The following is a 14,468-nucleotide window of genomic DNA, read 5'->3' on the forward strand; positions in this document are numbered from 1 at the left end:
GTATCCCAGTTCAATGAAAGGAAAAGGGACAAAGTTATTTTGTTCATACTTAAAGACATTTTTAAACATCATTACAGTTAGCTCATCTGGTTGTCAGTCTCTATGGAAACAAACACGGAATCAAAGATAGACATTCACACCTCATACGTAATAGTCCACATTGTTAATGAATGATAAAAATTACAAGAGATTTGAGTGTAAATTTATGAGTCTACAGTGAGGAGATTGAAAATGAAAAGGTGAAGTTCACTTGAGTTGAATTCTGTAAAGCCTTTATTCAAAAATTTTCACTTGTTATATTTCCCCTATTTAATATTTTCAAATAAATGTAAAGTTGTAGTATTTTGGATACAAATAAGATATGTACATTTTCCTAAAAAAAAAATATTTCAATGATTCATGATCATATAGGTATAATCATCTAAAAATATTCATATAAAGATGATAATAATTTCACAGAAACATCATGACATATTTAAATAAATCACAGAAAAACAGAATATACTGTTACTATAAATACATTCTCATTATTTTTTCAAAAACCTAGGTAAAATGCACTTGATTTTTAATAAGAGGAATTTCTAATGTGCTCAAATGACTTTTAACTTTTATTTCATAATTATCATTGAGAGAGTCAGACATTTAAAGTATGCTGTGACTTTTGTTTTAATCCAGTTTAAAAACATGACTGTTAAGAATGTATGCTGTTCATTAATAAATTTAGATATGTTCAAAAAAATTGGACTTTTTTTGTACCTAGAGATTAAAAAGTCAATTTGATATTTGAAAGACTTGATAGATAAAGCCAAATACCAGTAGAGCATTTCATAACCAGACTGTTCATGGGAAATCATCCCAATATAACATCTGATGACTAGGGAAATATACTCAAAGCCATTAGATTGTCGCGTTTTCACATCTCAGTACTGTGCTACCTCCTACATGACAATCACATTCCTCCCATGCTATGTAGAAATGAAATCAAAAGCAAGACCTTATCACCCCCAGTTATTTATCAGCAATTCTCCTTTCACTTCTTGGCATATTTTAGGGTATATCTCAGGGTAAGTTCAGGGACCAGGAAGGATAGCCTTTGAATGGACTTACTTCCCCTTTTATTTATCATATCCTCTTCAGTAGGCTCTCTGACTCAAATCTGAGCAATCAATGAGGGAGGAGAGACAACAGGTTAAAGGGAATTGGACAGGGAAGAAAGTAGGGATCGTTTACATTTTTAAATGGGTTCATTTGTGTTTATATACCCGTGGTTAACTAATAATCACATCTCTAGTTATAATTGTTTTAATTAGTGAAAATTGTTCTAGTCTTAATTGAAGCCCAATTAAAAATTTTAGGCTCCTAGCAATTGATATGAAATTTGGTTTCAGAGAGCCCTGAGTACCATTACTGCAGATAGCCCTTCACCTATTCACTTTGTCACTGGAAGAGTTACTTAGTTCCTGTGAGCCTCTGAGTAGAGATCTGCAACTAAGGATGACAATAATTACTTCATGGGATCATTGCGATGTGATCAGATTGCTTAGCTTGGGCCTTACACTTAAAGGGTGGTTATTGTTATGATTACTTTGACAGGATACCACTAATTACAACTGAAGACTAGGGTCCTAGTGGCAGTTCAGGAGACTTGCAAGCCTCAGTCACCTTTCACTACCTCTGGTTACCTGTCTAAGATCTCCCTTCTCACCCAAAGCTGTCATTCCTCTGCAGGTTATCTTCCTTCCATATCACAAATTGTAAAGCTAGGGTAGACTTTAATTGCTAATCAGTTGATTAAAGTTATTCGCACTAAGGTATGAATAAGGCTTAACAGAACTGTGGACTCTTGCCTTTTTCAATGCCCACATAATCTATAATTGAGGTTTTGGGGGAGATTTTCTCTCTGTGTGAGGGACAGCTCTGCTACCTCAAAAAAATTAATAATACAGTAAACATAACCATCAACTCTTTACCAGGATAATTTTTAACTGTTACAATGTTATCCATATGGAACAGTTATTTATAGAGGCAAAAGTTAACCAAATGGATAGCTGTCAAAAGACTTATTACCTATAAATACTATACTGTTTACTTTAAATTTCACTGAAGTGGCTCTTTTAACTCACAGGAAAAATGTTAGTACCACAAGAACAGGGATCTTGTAAGTTTTCTTCGTGGATCTATTTGAAGCACCTAAGTGGCACTATAATAAATGTTCAATAAACATTTGTTGAAAGATCAGGGAAAATATACTGTTAAACTCCTGCCCTTTAGAATCTTGCAGAAATAAATAAATGGATAACAATACATAAATAAAAGCAACCATACTTTGATTTATTTAAAAATCACACAAAAATGGCATGTCCTAGGCATTTTGTTTATGAGGACAGCCTCTGACAATTAATTTCGAGTTTGAATTTGGACTGTGTGACCCATTCAATTAAGTGTAAATCACTTAATTTCTCTGTGCCTCAGTTTCCTCTTCTGTAAAATACTGCTATCTCATAATATTGTTATTAGGATCAAATAAGGTACCAAATGAGTAAATGGCCTAAAATTCACTAGCATAAAATAAGCACCAATAAATGCTAGGTGTTTTTATTAAAACCTGAAATTTTACTGAGGAAAGTATTGAGGCCCATGAAGTAAAAGACAGCTGCAGGTCCCACAGCCAGTTGTCAATACCAGAACTAAAGGGCTGCATTTCAACTCTATCTATGAAAAGCTCTCTCTATTGACTGTATCAAGCTGCCTGCTCATGCCTTTATATATACTTTCTAAAACTACTTACAAGGGGGGCTGGGAGAAGGGTGATGAGTGTGGTTCACTCTCTCTTGCAACGACTTTTGAAAGATGCAGGATTCTCAGATGCTTCCTGGAAATGACGAGAAAACCTTAAACCCTGAGTTTAGCAGACTTATGCAACTAAAAAATTTTGTTCTTTTTGTTCCCTGAATTTGGGAGCACGCAGATTCAGGAAAACTAAAGAAGTGTCTTCAGGATTAACATAATATTCAGTCACCTAACGCCTCACTTCCTCCTCCGGTCTCACCTCCCTCCGCTCCCTGCTCCCTGCGTTCCCCACAGCTGGTGCTGGGGACCGCGAATGGCTCCGAGTGAGCGCGGGCGGGGGCAGCCACTCTCCGCTGCAGCAGAGGGGACAGAGCAGGTTGGCGGGCGCAGACAAGGAGAAGCGAGGCAGCAAGCGCAGACGAAGAGCTCAGCTGAGAGCAGTTTTCCTCCAGGACCTGTCAAGTCAGACCCACGTGTAGACCAGGAGGAGCGTACAAAGGCTATGTAACCAGCGGCGCCCCCTCAGCGCAGCCTAGATGTGCTTCGAGCCGCAGGTGAGTCATCCTGCCCTCCTTCCCACCGCCCAGTGTCCAACAGGTTGGCCGGGACGCCGCTCCGAGAGGCCTGTGGGTACACTCCTGGTCCCACCTGGGCACAATGCTCGGCTTCTTCCTTTACCGAGGCGTCGTTACCCTTTAAAGTCCTGCCCCGGCTCATGTCTGTTTTATTCCTTGTCTTTTTTTTTTTTTTTTTCTTTCCCTCTCCTAAAATGAGAGCTCCGCTGTGTGCCGGGGAGCGCGTCCAGAACATCTGCTATCTGGGAGACTTGTGGGGACAGAAATGGCTAACCCGTAGGGCTCCTAGTGCCTGAACACGCGGCGGGAGTTGGTAGCAATGACCTTCAGTTCTCAGCGATTCGCTGAGACTTTAATTGAAAATCATCATTAATTATCCTTATTTCTCAACCAGGAGTTCAAAACCTAACGGAGGAGGGAGAAGAAAATGGAGCTTGAGTGACAAGCAGACTAGAATAAGAGTGAATGGGAGCAAATGATGCTGCGCCCTCGCCCAGAGCACCCTCCCCTACGAGCTCCCACTCCAGGCTAACCCTCCTGGGGAGGCTGTGAAGTCGCCGCGGTAAAAGAGGAGGAGAGAGTATATATCCTCAGACTGGAAGGGACTCAGGCTCGGTTACCACTTCCTTTGCTTTCTGAACTTTTCGTTTCGCTCTTCTGCGTGCAGGAGGGAGTCTTGTCATCTCCTTGATTGCGTTCCGCCGAAAGTCCTCCTCCTCCAGTCTAGACCTCCCTACCCGTCCCCACCCACTCCCTCTCTCAAGTAACCAGGCTTTCAATCCGTACCCCTTGCAGGCTGGAGATCTCCATTACGAAGTTGGGGAAAGGGGGCGGAAGTCCGGGAGGGCCACGGCGAGTGTGCCCTGGGGCTGTCCTCGCCTTGAACCACACCTGAGCATTTCCCTGGACGCGACCCCTCGGGTCCTCCCATCCTCTGGGCTCCGGCTCTTGGGCGGGGCTAGCGCGCACTCTCAGCTCCCTAGCGGCGAGAGGCGGCACGAGCACAGAAGTGGAGAGAGTAGGGGCGCGCGGGTGGCAGGCAACCCCTCCAGAGCCAGAGAAATCCCGGCCGCCGCCAGGGGCCGTGCCACAGCCCTCGTGCGACCGAGGCTTCCGGCGCGCCCCCAACTTTGTAGAGCCCTCAGGCAGCAGCGGCCAGAATGGAGCTGCCTCCCCGCGGCCGCGCGCTGCTGGATTCGCCTCTTGACAGCGGCTCCCTGACCTCACTGGACTCCAGCGTCTTCTGCAGCGAGGGCGAAGGGGAGCCCCTGGCGCTCGGGGACTGCTTCACCGTCAATGTGGGCGGCAGCCGCTTCGTGCTCTCGCAGCAGGCGCTGTCATGCTTCCCGCACACACGCCTGGGCAAGCTGGCAGTGGTAGTGGCTTCGTACCGGCGGCCCGGGGCCCTGGCCGCCGCGCCCAGCCCCCTGGAGCTCTGCGATGATGCCAACCCGGTGGACAATGAGTACTTCTTCGATCGCAGTTCGCAAGCATTCCGCTACGTCCTGCACTACTACCGCACCGGCCGCCTGCATGTCATGGAGCAGCTGTGCGCGCTCTCCTTCCTTCAGGAGATCCAGTACTGGGGCATCGACGAGCTCAGCATCGATTCCTGCTGCAGGGACAGGTACCCAAATGGCACGCGGTGACCGGGCGGGGAGGCGGGCGCGGTGGAGAGAGGGCGGCAGAGGTAAAAATGTGAGGCTTTGCACAAGCCTCGCAGAACCCAGGCCTAAGAATACCTGTGGCCACTTCTGCGCTGGAAGCTGGGGAGGCGGTGCAGGCTGGAAAGCATCAAGGCTGTTTTGTAATTGGAACTTTTGAACCTAATTCTTTTTTGAGTGAATGTATGCCAATTTATTTATAAGGCATGGGAGGTCAGGCCTGAAATAAATATTTGGTGACTGAATAAATGAGTTAGAGAAGCTATGCTCCAAAAGATGCATGTATAGGGAGCATTATCAGTTATCAAACCGAGGACACTCACTTTAAAAACTTGGACAAGTGCTTTAAACATAGAAGATAGAAATTTAATTCCTTAACTTTGATAATGACTTTGCTATCTTTCTATTACTACCATTTTTTCATAAATACCTTTCCATTTCTCTCTCTCTCTCTCTCACACACACACACACACACACACACACAATTCCATGACAAATTTCTGTTCTTGTTACAAGAAAATGGGAATAAAATACATTAATCCAACGTAGATTTGCTATGTATAAATTCTTTTGTATAAACTTCTACCACAATAGTGTCATTTAAAAAATAATATATCTAATGAGAAATTTAGAATTCCATGGGCAAGAGACAGCCTGGGTAAAACATGAATGGACATTTTCTACATTTTACTGAAATAAAAAGCATGACCTCACTGTCAAGTTTAATTCTCTTTTACTTCTGTATTAAAAAAAAAAAAAGTTGACTAATCACCAAGTTGTCTTCTCTAAAAGATACTTCAGAAGAAAGGAGCTGAGTGAAACTTTAGACTTTAAGAAGGACACAGAAGACCAGGAAAGTCAACATGAGAGTGAACAGGACTTCTCACAAGGACCTTGTCCCACTGTCCGCCAGAAACTCTGGGACATCCTGGAGAAACCTGGGTCTTCCACAGCTGCCCGAATCTTTGGGGTCATCTCCATCATCTTCGTGGTGGTGTCTATCGTCAACATGGCCCTGATGTCAGCTGAGTTAAGCTGGCTGGACCTGCAGCTGCTGGAAATCCTGGAGTACGTGTGCATTAGCTGGTTCACCGGGGAGTTTGTCCTGCGCTTCTTGTGCGTGCGGGACAGGTGCCGCTTCCTAAGGAAGGTGCCAAACATCATAGACCTCCTTGCCATCTTGCCCTTCTACATCACCCTCCTGGTAGAGAGCCTGAGTGGGAGCCAGACTACACAAGAGCTGGAGAACGTGGGGCGCATTGTCCAGGTTTTGAGGCTGCTCAGGGCTCTGCGCATGCTAAAACTGGGCAGGCATTCCACAGGTACGCAGATTTCATTGATACCTTTTAATTTGCCTTTGTTTGTAAACTTTAGAGCTTTGACCACAATCCAACAAAAGCAACTCTGCATCTATACTCAAAATTAGCAGCCTCCTGATTTTACCAAACCATGATCTCCAAAAGGTATTGGGAAGCAAAACCTTAAAGTTTTATCATGGGTATAGAGGAGACAATGCCTCTCACACTCTTTTTCTCCATAAGAGTATTTGAGAAATCATTTGCCCACTTGTTAACCTCAATTTGTTTTATCTCACTGCCCAGACGATGTACAGAAATGAAAGACTCTGCCTCTAGAAGGTTACAGATAAAATATGTATAAACAGCTCATAAAAAGATATGCATAAATTATATATGATACATTAGAACGTGAGCCAGTTTCTCTTCTGTGTCCAAGGATGTGCCTGCCACACATGTTCCTTGGCAGAAGAGAAAGTCAGTCCTCCAGAGGCTTCTCTGGCTATGCAGAAAGAGAGATGACCAGGTACTGGTAACCTTCCCATAAGTTTTGAAGAAACAATGGAAATATTTGCTTTGGAAGAAAGCAGAAGACACTAATTAAATATTTTATCTAGGATCTGAGAATTTTCTTGTCCCTGATCTGGGATGCATGAGAGAGATGGTAACAAGAATTCCATAGTTTGGGATGTGTATCATAAAGCCTTGATAATCTAATGAACACTCTCTCTAGAAAAATCTCCATACAACACACAACTGTGCATGAAAATAATAGTCAATGGTGGGGGAAACCACACAAATCCATGAAAGATGATCCTTCCTCTCTGGGGGCAGTGATCCTCAGTGGCCGGCTCTGTAGCTGTTGGATGTTCCAGAGTACATATGTGTTACCTTGCGTTAGACTTTAAAGACAAGAGGAATCCCACGAAAATCTTGTTAAAATGCAAATTCTGAGCCCCAATCCACAGAGAGTCATATTTTAGTATTTGGGGTTGGATCTAGGAGCATACACTTTAACAAGCTCACAAGTGATTTTGATGTAGGTGGTTCTTGGACCACGCTTTGAAAAACACTGAAGGAGGACGCCATGTTAGTATCATACATATTAATGTAATACGTATGAATAAAAATAATTTGGCTAGAGCATCCTACTATAGCCTTATTTTTCTACATATATGCCTGAGTGGTCACCTAAAAGAAGTTAATGGCAGTTATCTCTTTCTGCAGTTACAGAGAGAGATTAACCTCAGCTTCCCCCCACATCTTGAGGCAATGAGGACCGATGCTAACATCATTTTGGGAGTGTGTTTGAGTGTGTTTTCCTAGCTAGGCTCACACGCCAGGGATTTGATAATGGGGTTTCCAACAACTTTTAGAAGTACTACTCTTTGTTTTCTGACACACATAATGGGATGCTTTCTTCTAGTATTTATAAACTCTTCACAGGATTCAATTTAAAAACACCCAGTAAAGACTACATTTTTTTTTCCCCCAAAAGAGAGGAAAAGAAAATAATAGTAATTTCCACAATGTCACCTCTTCAAAGGGTTTTTCAGTTCTAAAGTAGTACAAAGTGTTAATAAAGCCTTAGTTTATTGAAAAGATATGAACACTTGCACAAATGTTTGACAATTTTATCTCAAGCCTTACATTTGGCAAAACATAGACATAGATGTCATATTTCCCCATGTAGTAATTACATATATAAATTGAGAGGTATTATACAATACAGTTAGGAGAACAATGACAGGCCAAACAGCCTGGGTTTAAATCCTGGCTCTGTAGCTTTGTACAAAAGATGCTACATTTCTGTGCCTGTCTTCTCATCTGTAAAATGGAATAATAATGGCAACATCTATCTCATATTGTTTTTTGAGGATTATCTGAGTTAATAAATGTGGCATGCAGAAATTCAGGCCACTTTACATTTCTTTACAAAATCGTTTAGAAGATCTCATCTTGAAATAAAAACAGACTCCCCAAATGGTCTGCTTTTCTTCATATGTTGTCAATTTATTTCAGAAATGCAATTCAGTACAGACACAGCAAGGTCAATTTTTTAAAAGATATTCTAAAGATATTCTAAAAAAATTTATTTTTGAAGTTAAACCCCAAAATTAATATTCACTGATCTGTAAAAAAATTCAAGAATATTTCAAAATTTTAAGAACAAAATCAAAATAATAGAACACAAATAGTATTTTAGTGCACTTCAAGTAGTCTCCAGTGAGTGAATAAAAATTTTAAATGATTCTAAGAGGTAGTGCTTTGGACTTCAGAGACAGTATTATTGTGACAGCAGATTGATATGACTTCGAAATATAGATACACTTTTAGCAATATCTCTCTAGTGTTAGAGAAGATACCTCATTCAAATCACAGTCCCATTACGACTAGGGCACACCTTACTCTCCCTAGGGCTTAACCTCTTCAGAGATGGGGATGGACTCTCTTGGGTCTGTCTCCCAGGGGCTTGATAAACCCTCAGAATAGCAATGGGGAATCCACCCAATGCCTCATAGTGATTTTCCTAGTGGCTTCAGTCCTCCATACCTTTTAGCTGTGGAGGAATATTCTGTTTTCAGGTCTACCTCCTTATAAGAATGTAGAAATTCTATGTATTCAAGGGAGGTATTTCCCTATGGCTTTGGTTTGAAGGATGAGAATGTCAATGGGTGCCATGGGAGTTCCGGAATCCCTCCTAACAGACCTCTCTGAATGTCCTCTAAGTGTACATATGATGCTCTCTCATCAGTTTTATAACTGATGCCTAACTTATTTCTGCTGCTTTCACTCTTTACTGCCTCTTGCATTCAGATAACGATACCCTCATTGTGTTAAACTTTATTGGGAAGGCGAGAAGAAAAGATGCATAAAATATAAAGAGAATGCATCAAATCGGCACTAGAAAAATGTGTTGAAGTGATGCATTAAAATGCAGATCTGACCAAATGAGCCCTCCACATGCAACACTGCAAAGTTCTCCCATTGCATAGACTCCAGTAAAAATTCCTATCATACATCCTCTGCTTGCTCACTTATTTTTTTTACAAATAATAGGTATTTAATAAATACATAAGTAAGTGAATGAATCTAACTATATTTCTTTTTATCTTTCTCAATCCTGCCCCATCAACCAAACTAAGCTTCCTGAAATAAAGATTGATTTGTCATCTATGTTTCCCCAGAACTTAACCCAATGCTGGAGTCATAGTAGATGTGAAACGCATGTTTGTGGGTGGATAGTGGAGAGGGGGAGGGGAGGCGGGAGGAGGAGGGGAGGAGTGCCAGTGACTGACAGTAGTTGTTCTATTACAGGATTACGCTCACTTGGGATGACAATCACCCAGTGTTATGAAGAAGTCGGCCTACTGCTCCTATTTCTGTCCGTGGGAATTTCTATATTCTCAACTGTGGAATATTTTGCTGAGCAGAGCATTCCTGACACAACCTTCACAAGTGTCCCTTGTGCATGGTGGTGGGCCACAACATCCATGACTACGGTGGGCTATGGGGACATTAGACCAGACACCACCACAGGCAAAATCGTGGCCTTCATGTGTATATTATCCGGAATCCTTGTCTTGGCCTTGCCTATTGCTATTATTAACGACCGCTTCTCTGCTTGCTATTTCACCTTAAAGCTCAAGGAAGCAGCTGTTAGGCAGCGCGAAGCTCTGAAGAAGCTAACCAAGAACATTGCCACTGACTCATACATCAGTGTTAACCTGAGAGACGTCTATGCCAGGAGCATCATGGAGATGCTGCGACTGAAGGGCAGAGAAAGAGCGAGTACTCGGAGCAGCGGAGGAGATGATTTCTGGTTTTGAATTTGCTTTCAGTTTATTTACAAAAGCTTGTGTAAAACTAAATCAATTGATAAAGCCTTGATTTGGTTGTCTGTGTACTGCTGAGGGGTCTCTGTTGAATACTACCTGTGTTAAGTTTTACTGATACATTGCTTGGTCTACTAGAAGAGTTCCTATCCCCCCAAACAACAGAGCATTGCTTTGATACATTTGAGTCTCAAAAACAGCCATTTAATATAACCCAATACAACTAGGCCAATATGCACATGTATTAATTGCCAGATATAAAATAATATTGCAATACATACAACAAAGTTAAAAGTTTTGTGTCTCACGAATTTTAAAACTAGTTTGTACCACTAATGAAAAAAATGAAAGTTAAACTGCAAAGCCCAGAGAAAAGTCGTGACATTTAAAAACACATTGAAGAACTTTGCTATTTAAAGATATTCCCCAAGTAAATACACCACTCCTTTCTGCATCAGTTCAAGCTGTTGAATACAACAATTAGCTTTGCAAGAGAAAATCCCAGTTTGTTGGTCATAGATTGTGTCCCTATCTTCCCTCTGATGCAAACCACTGGTCACAAATGGACTGAGCTCTGTATTCCATTATTATTACTGGAGGTGGGGGTCCCCAAAGTACTTAAACTGCAGTAGGAGAGTGCTGTAGAAAGCCTTAGAGAATTGCACATCTTCACCCTCCCTGCTGAGTGCTGTCTGTGAAATATCAGATATCTTACAGCACTCCACAGAAATGAGATGGTCTTTGGGAATCTCCTTATTGATGTAGTGTTCAACTTATGTCTTTAAAATTATGAATATGCAAAGGCGAAGCAGTGAACATCCTAAATTTATTAAATAGTTTTATTTCGTAAAATGAGAATAATATGTTGAATAATATCACCGGATGAACTCAAAGATCTTTCATTTGTTAAAATACATGGAGTGTTGGGGTACATAACAAATGTTCAAACTTTGCATGCATTTTTACAGCATTTGACAATCATTCATGATGATAATAAAACTCCTAGATATCAGGTTATATAATTAAAACCAAATGCTCTAAACCTAAACATTAATTTATGTTTCCCATAATTCTAGTAAATGAGATTTTTAAAACTAAGAATAATACAGAGTTTCACTTTAAAAGCTGCATACTCAACGGTTGTGATAGTGTTCCCAAGTGGAAGAATATTGGTTCTTAGGGGACAAGAATATCTTACTCTTTACATTCATAAAACACATATATACGTGTAACACATAAACAGATGTAGAGTATATCTACAGTATTAAAATTTCATGGGGTATGAAATGAGAAAAAAAAATCCTTGCCAGGTTTGGGTGTGGTAAGAAATAAACATGAAGAAATACTGCTATTATATATAGCTATACCGTATTTTATCAATTCTACTGAACACACCTTATTATATTATGAACTACAAAGGAAAGAAAAAGGAAGGAAAGGGGAAGAGAGAGAGAATGAAAAAGAAAAGCCAATCAATTGTAAGATGCCACCGAGTGTCAAATGCATCCAGATTTTGGCTACGTAAAAATTTAAAGTATGCATTTTAAAATCAATGAACCTCCAGTGATATGCATGCTTAAGCTCTAAAAACATTTTTATTGATGGCATGAGCTTTAGATTGTATGCTAAAATACTTTAATCCACTGGGCTTGTTTTTCCTAAATATTATGAAAGATTGAGGAGATATGAGTAGAAATAACTAAATATCTCCCCTCTTACACAGATCATGGTTCTAGAGCATGGCATAAGGCCACAAGTTCTAATTAAATCTGTTCTGCAGTCTGAAGGGCAAAGAAAGTTCAGACACATAAGGCAAACTCACCCTGGCTTCCCCAGAACTCTCTCCAACAAGAACAGTTACTCTGATCCAGGACCACACTCTGTATGCATCATGTTTTATGTACCTTTATCCTCAAAATATCCCCATTATACAATTAGTATTCATGTACTCTTCTAAGTATATATTTTATATATTTATTCATTCAACAAATATTTGTTCAGGACCTAACTCTGTGCTGGGCACTAGAGATTTTTAAACCAGATGAAGTCCCTTTTCTCTTGTATTCAATATTCTATTTGAGGATGTGAGGGGAACACGATGACAAAACTGAGGTATAAAAAGATGAAGTAACTTGCCCACATTTACGCAGCCCATGCGTAAGTGACAGAGCCAGGAATCAATTCCAATCTGCTAGACCTTAAAAATGATACTCCTAAAAGTCACATTACATATTTCATTATCCCCATACAACCTATGTAGAGGAATTCACTTTCTAGGCAGGCAAGTCAATTTTCTGTGGGTGAAAAGATTTAATACGCCTTAAAAATATCTGCTTATTCTCAGAGGTGGAATGGTGATTTTAAGGGATAGTTGCTCTCATACCTTATAGTCATTATTAAATAAGAAAAATATTATCTTTAGAATACTTAATAGTTGGAAAATGAAAATGAAAAAACTATATGCATTATATATTTTTTTCATACCACAGAAGATTCTAAACATGATCTCCACAATGTGGTATGTTAGCTGCATAAATTTTATTGTTAAGATGTGGACATTTCAAAAGAAATTTTTAAATATCACTGCTTAGTCAACTTTGCTGTTTGTTATATAACATATCAGTGTACTTATTCAACAAATGTACATATAAGTAAGCAAACCAAATTTAAGTAACAAATCAAGGCAGGAACTCTTAATTTTATATCATATCACTTAAAAAACATTTGGCATTTCTTTTAAATCTAAGAATTATTGCTATAGGACAATTTAATTTGTTCGGAAATGTAAATAATGAAATTATTGGCTTTAACCTCAGAGAATACTAATTAAAAATATTTGCATGCACAGAGGTAATTCTTGAGTAACTAAAGAGCAATTTTAAGGAATTACTGAGGTATCTCTAATAGAAGTGGCATCATACTCACGTTTTATTGTTTATATATAAGGAATTATTGCATTTATTATTTTAACACAAATTACTATTAAGTACAATTTATTAGATGCTCAAACAAGTTGACTGAGGTAGAAAACCCTGAACTGTTTCAGTGGAACTCTTACTATCATTGAAATCTTTTCACTACAGAAAATCTACATACTGACACAAGTTATCTAAGCAAAATATCATCACGGGTGAGCTTACTGCTTTGACAAATTTTTTCACTATATATTTTGTTAACATGAAAAGCCCGTTCTTTCAAAATATTAGCCATTAACACATCTGTCTTATAAATCATTCTACATTCTGAAGGGCAAGATATTGGTTGGCAAGTGATGTGTTATCACCTTGCTGATTTCCTTTGCAAAACACCCCCACTCCTAAATCTCTCTCCAACCCATGCTGAGATACAGCATAAAAATGTCACATAAGGAGAGCTTTATTTATAAACCCCACTGGCAAGTGCTTACATGGTATGTCTTCAGGAGTAATGGGATAACCCAGATGCTCACCATCTTCATGTCTTCACTTGCCTTATATGAAAATCTCTCCCTTACCTACCTACCCCCTCAACTCCACTGCCCCTCTATCACTTCTTGCTTTACAGTCAGTAAAACCCAAGCCCTAATTCATCCCTATCCAATGCCTACTTGTGCTTGCACCTGAAGAGTTGATTATAATTACAGAGAAAAATAATGTATGCTGACTACTCTCACTTTACATTCATGCCTGCAATCCCAAATGGGTTCTTAATGCTGCTAGGCAATCATATTGCAATTCCTGAATCTATTCACTCTCTCTAAATAAATATAAACCTCTAACACCTCCCTGTGATTCCATTTTCACTCAGAAAATAGAATCAGATTTTCTGCAAGGTCCAGCACCCACATTTATCCACCTACCTCCATCTGTTCCTATTCATTCTGCCTTTGTTCCTATTATAAGGGTTGAACCGTCCTATCTCTCCTCTCCGACTTTAGAATATTGCTTCAGAAAGTTTTCGCCCTCCTCTACAATACCGTCACTTTTCCTACTGGATCATTTCTATCAGAATACAAACATGATTTAATTTTCCCACTTAAAAATAAAAACAAAAGTGCACAAACAAACAAAAAGCTTCTCAAGTCTACTTCCCCCGATTGGCTATTCTCCTTTATGGCAAAGCTCCTCTACAGCATTTTCGATACTCGCTCTCTCCATCTCTATATCCACTTTTCCTCCTATTTTTTCTTGAAAAACCACTCAAGTCAGTCTCACATCTCTATTTCCTCTAAAACTGTTCTTCCCCAGGTCAGCAAATATACCTTCAATGCTAAACCTAATTATTAATTCTCAGACTTTATATTACTTGATCCATAGGCAGCAATTAAAA

General features: G+C 39.9%; 1 protein-coding gene across 1 annotated transcript; it reads left to right on the top strand.

Annotated features, from left to right (window-relative positions):
- Window positions 1–3,172: 3,172 nt before the first annotated feature.
- Window positions 3,173–10,228, top strand: KCNV1 (potassium voltage-gated channel modifier subfamily V member 1). The gene is made up of 4 exons (XM_039853514.1): window positions 3,173–3,344; window positions 3,760–4,992; window positions 5,822–6,351; window positions 9,643–10,228. Exons 2-4 carry the CDS (start codon window positions 4,526–4,528, stop codon window positions 10,152–10,154), a joined length of 1,509 nt encoding a protein of 502 aa, XP_039709448.1. The 5' UTR covers window positions 3,173–3,344; window positions 3,760–4,525; the 3' UTR covers window positions 10,155–10,228.
- The last annotated feature ends 4,240 nt before the right edge of the window (window positions 10,229–14,468 follow it).

This window comes from Pteropus medius, unplaced genomic scaffold (assembly GCF_902729225.1).
Source record: "Pteropus medius unplaced genomic scaffold, Ma_sr-lr_union100, whole genome shotgun sequence".
NCBI classification, from domain to species: domain Eukaryota; kingdom Metazoa; phylum Chordata; class Mammalia; order Chiroptera; family Pteropodidae; genus Pteropus; species Pteropus medius.

Excerpts from the sequence above, each read along its gene's own strand:
- KCNV1 (XM_039853514.1), top strand. The coding sequence starts at position 4,526 with ATGGAGCTGCCTCCCCGCGGCCGCGCGCTGCTGGATTCGCCTCTTGAC. Across the intron at positions 4,993-5,821 it reads GATTCCTGCTGCAGGGACAG|ATACTTCAGAAGAAAGGAGC; the intron begins GTACCCAAATGG and ends CTTCTCTAAAAG. Across the intron at positions 6,352-9,642 it reads ACTGGGCAGGCATTCCACAG|GATTACGCTCACTTGGGATG; the intron begins GTACGCAGATTT and ends GTTCTATTACAG.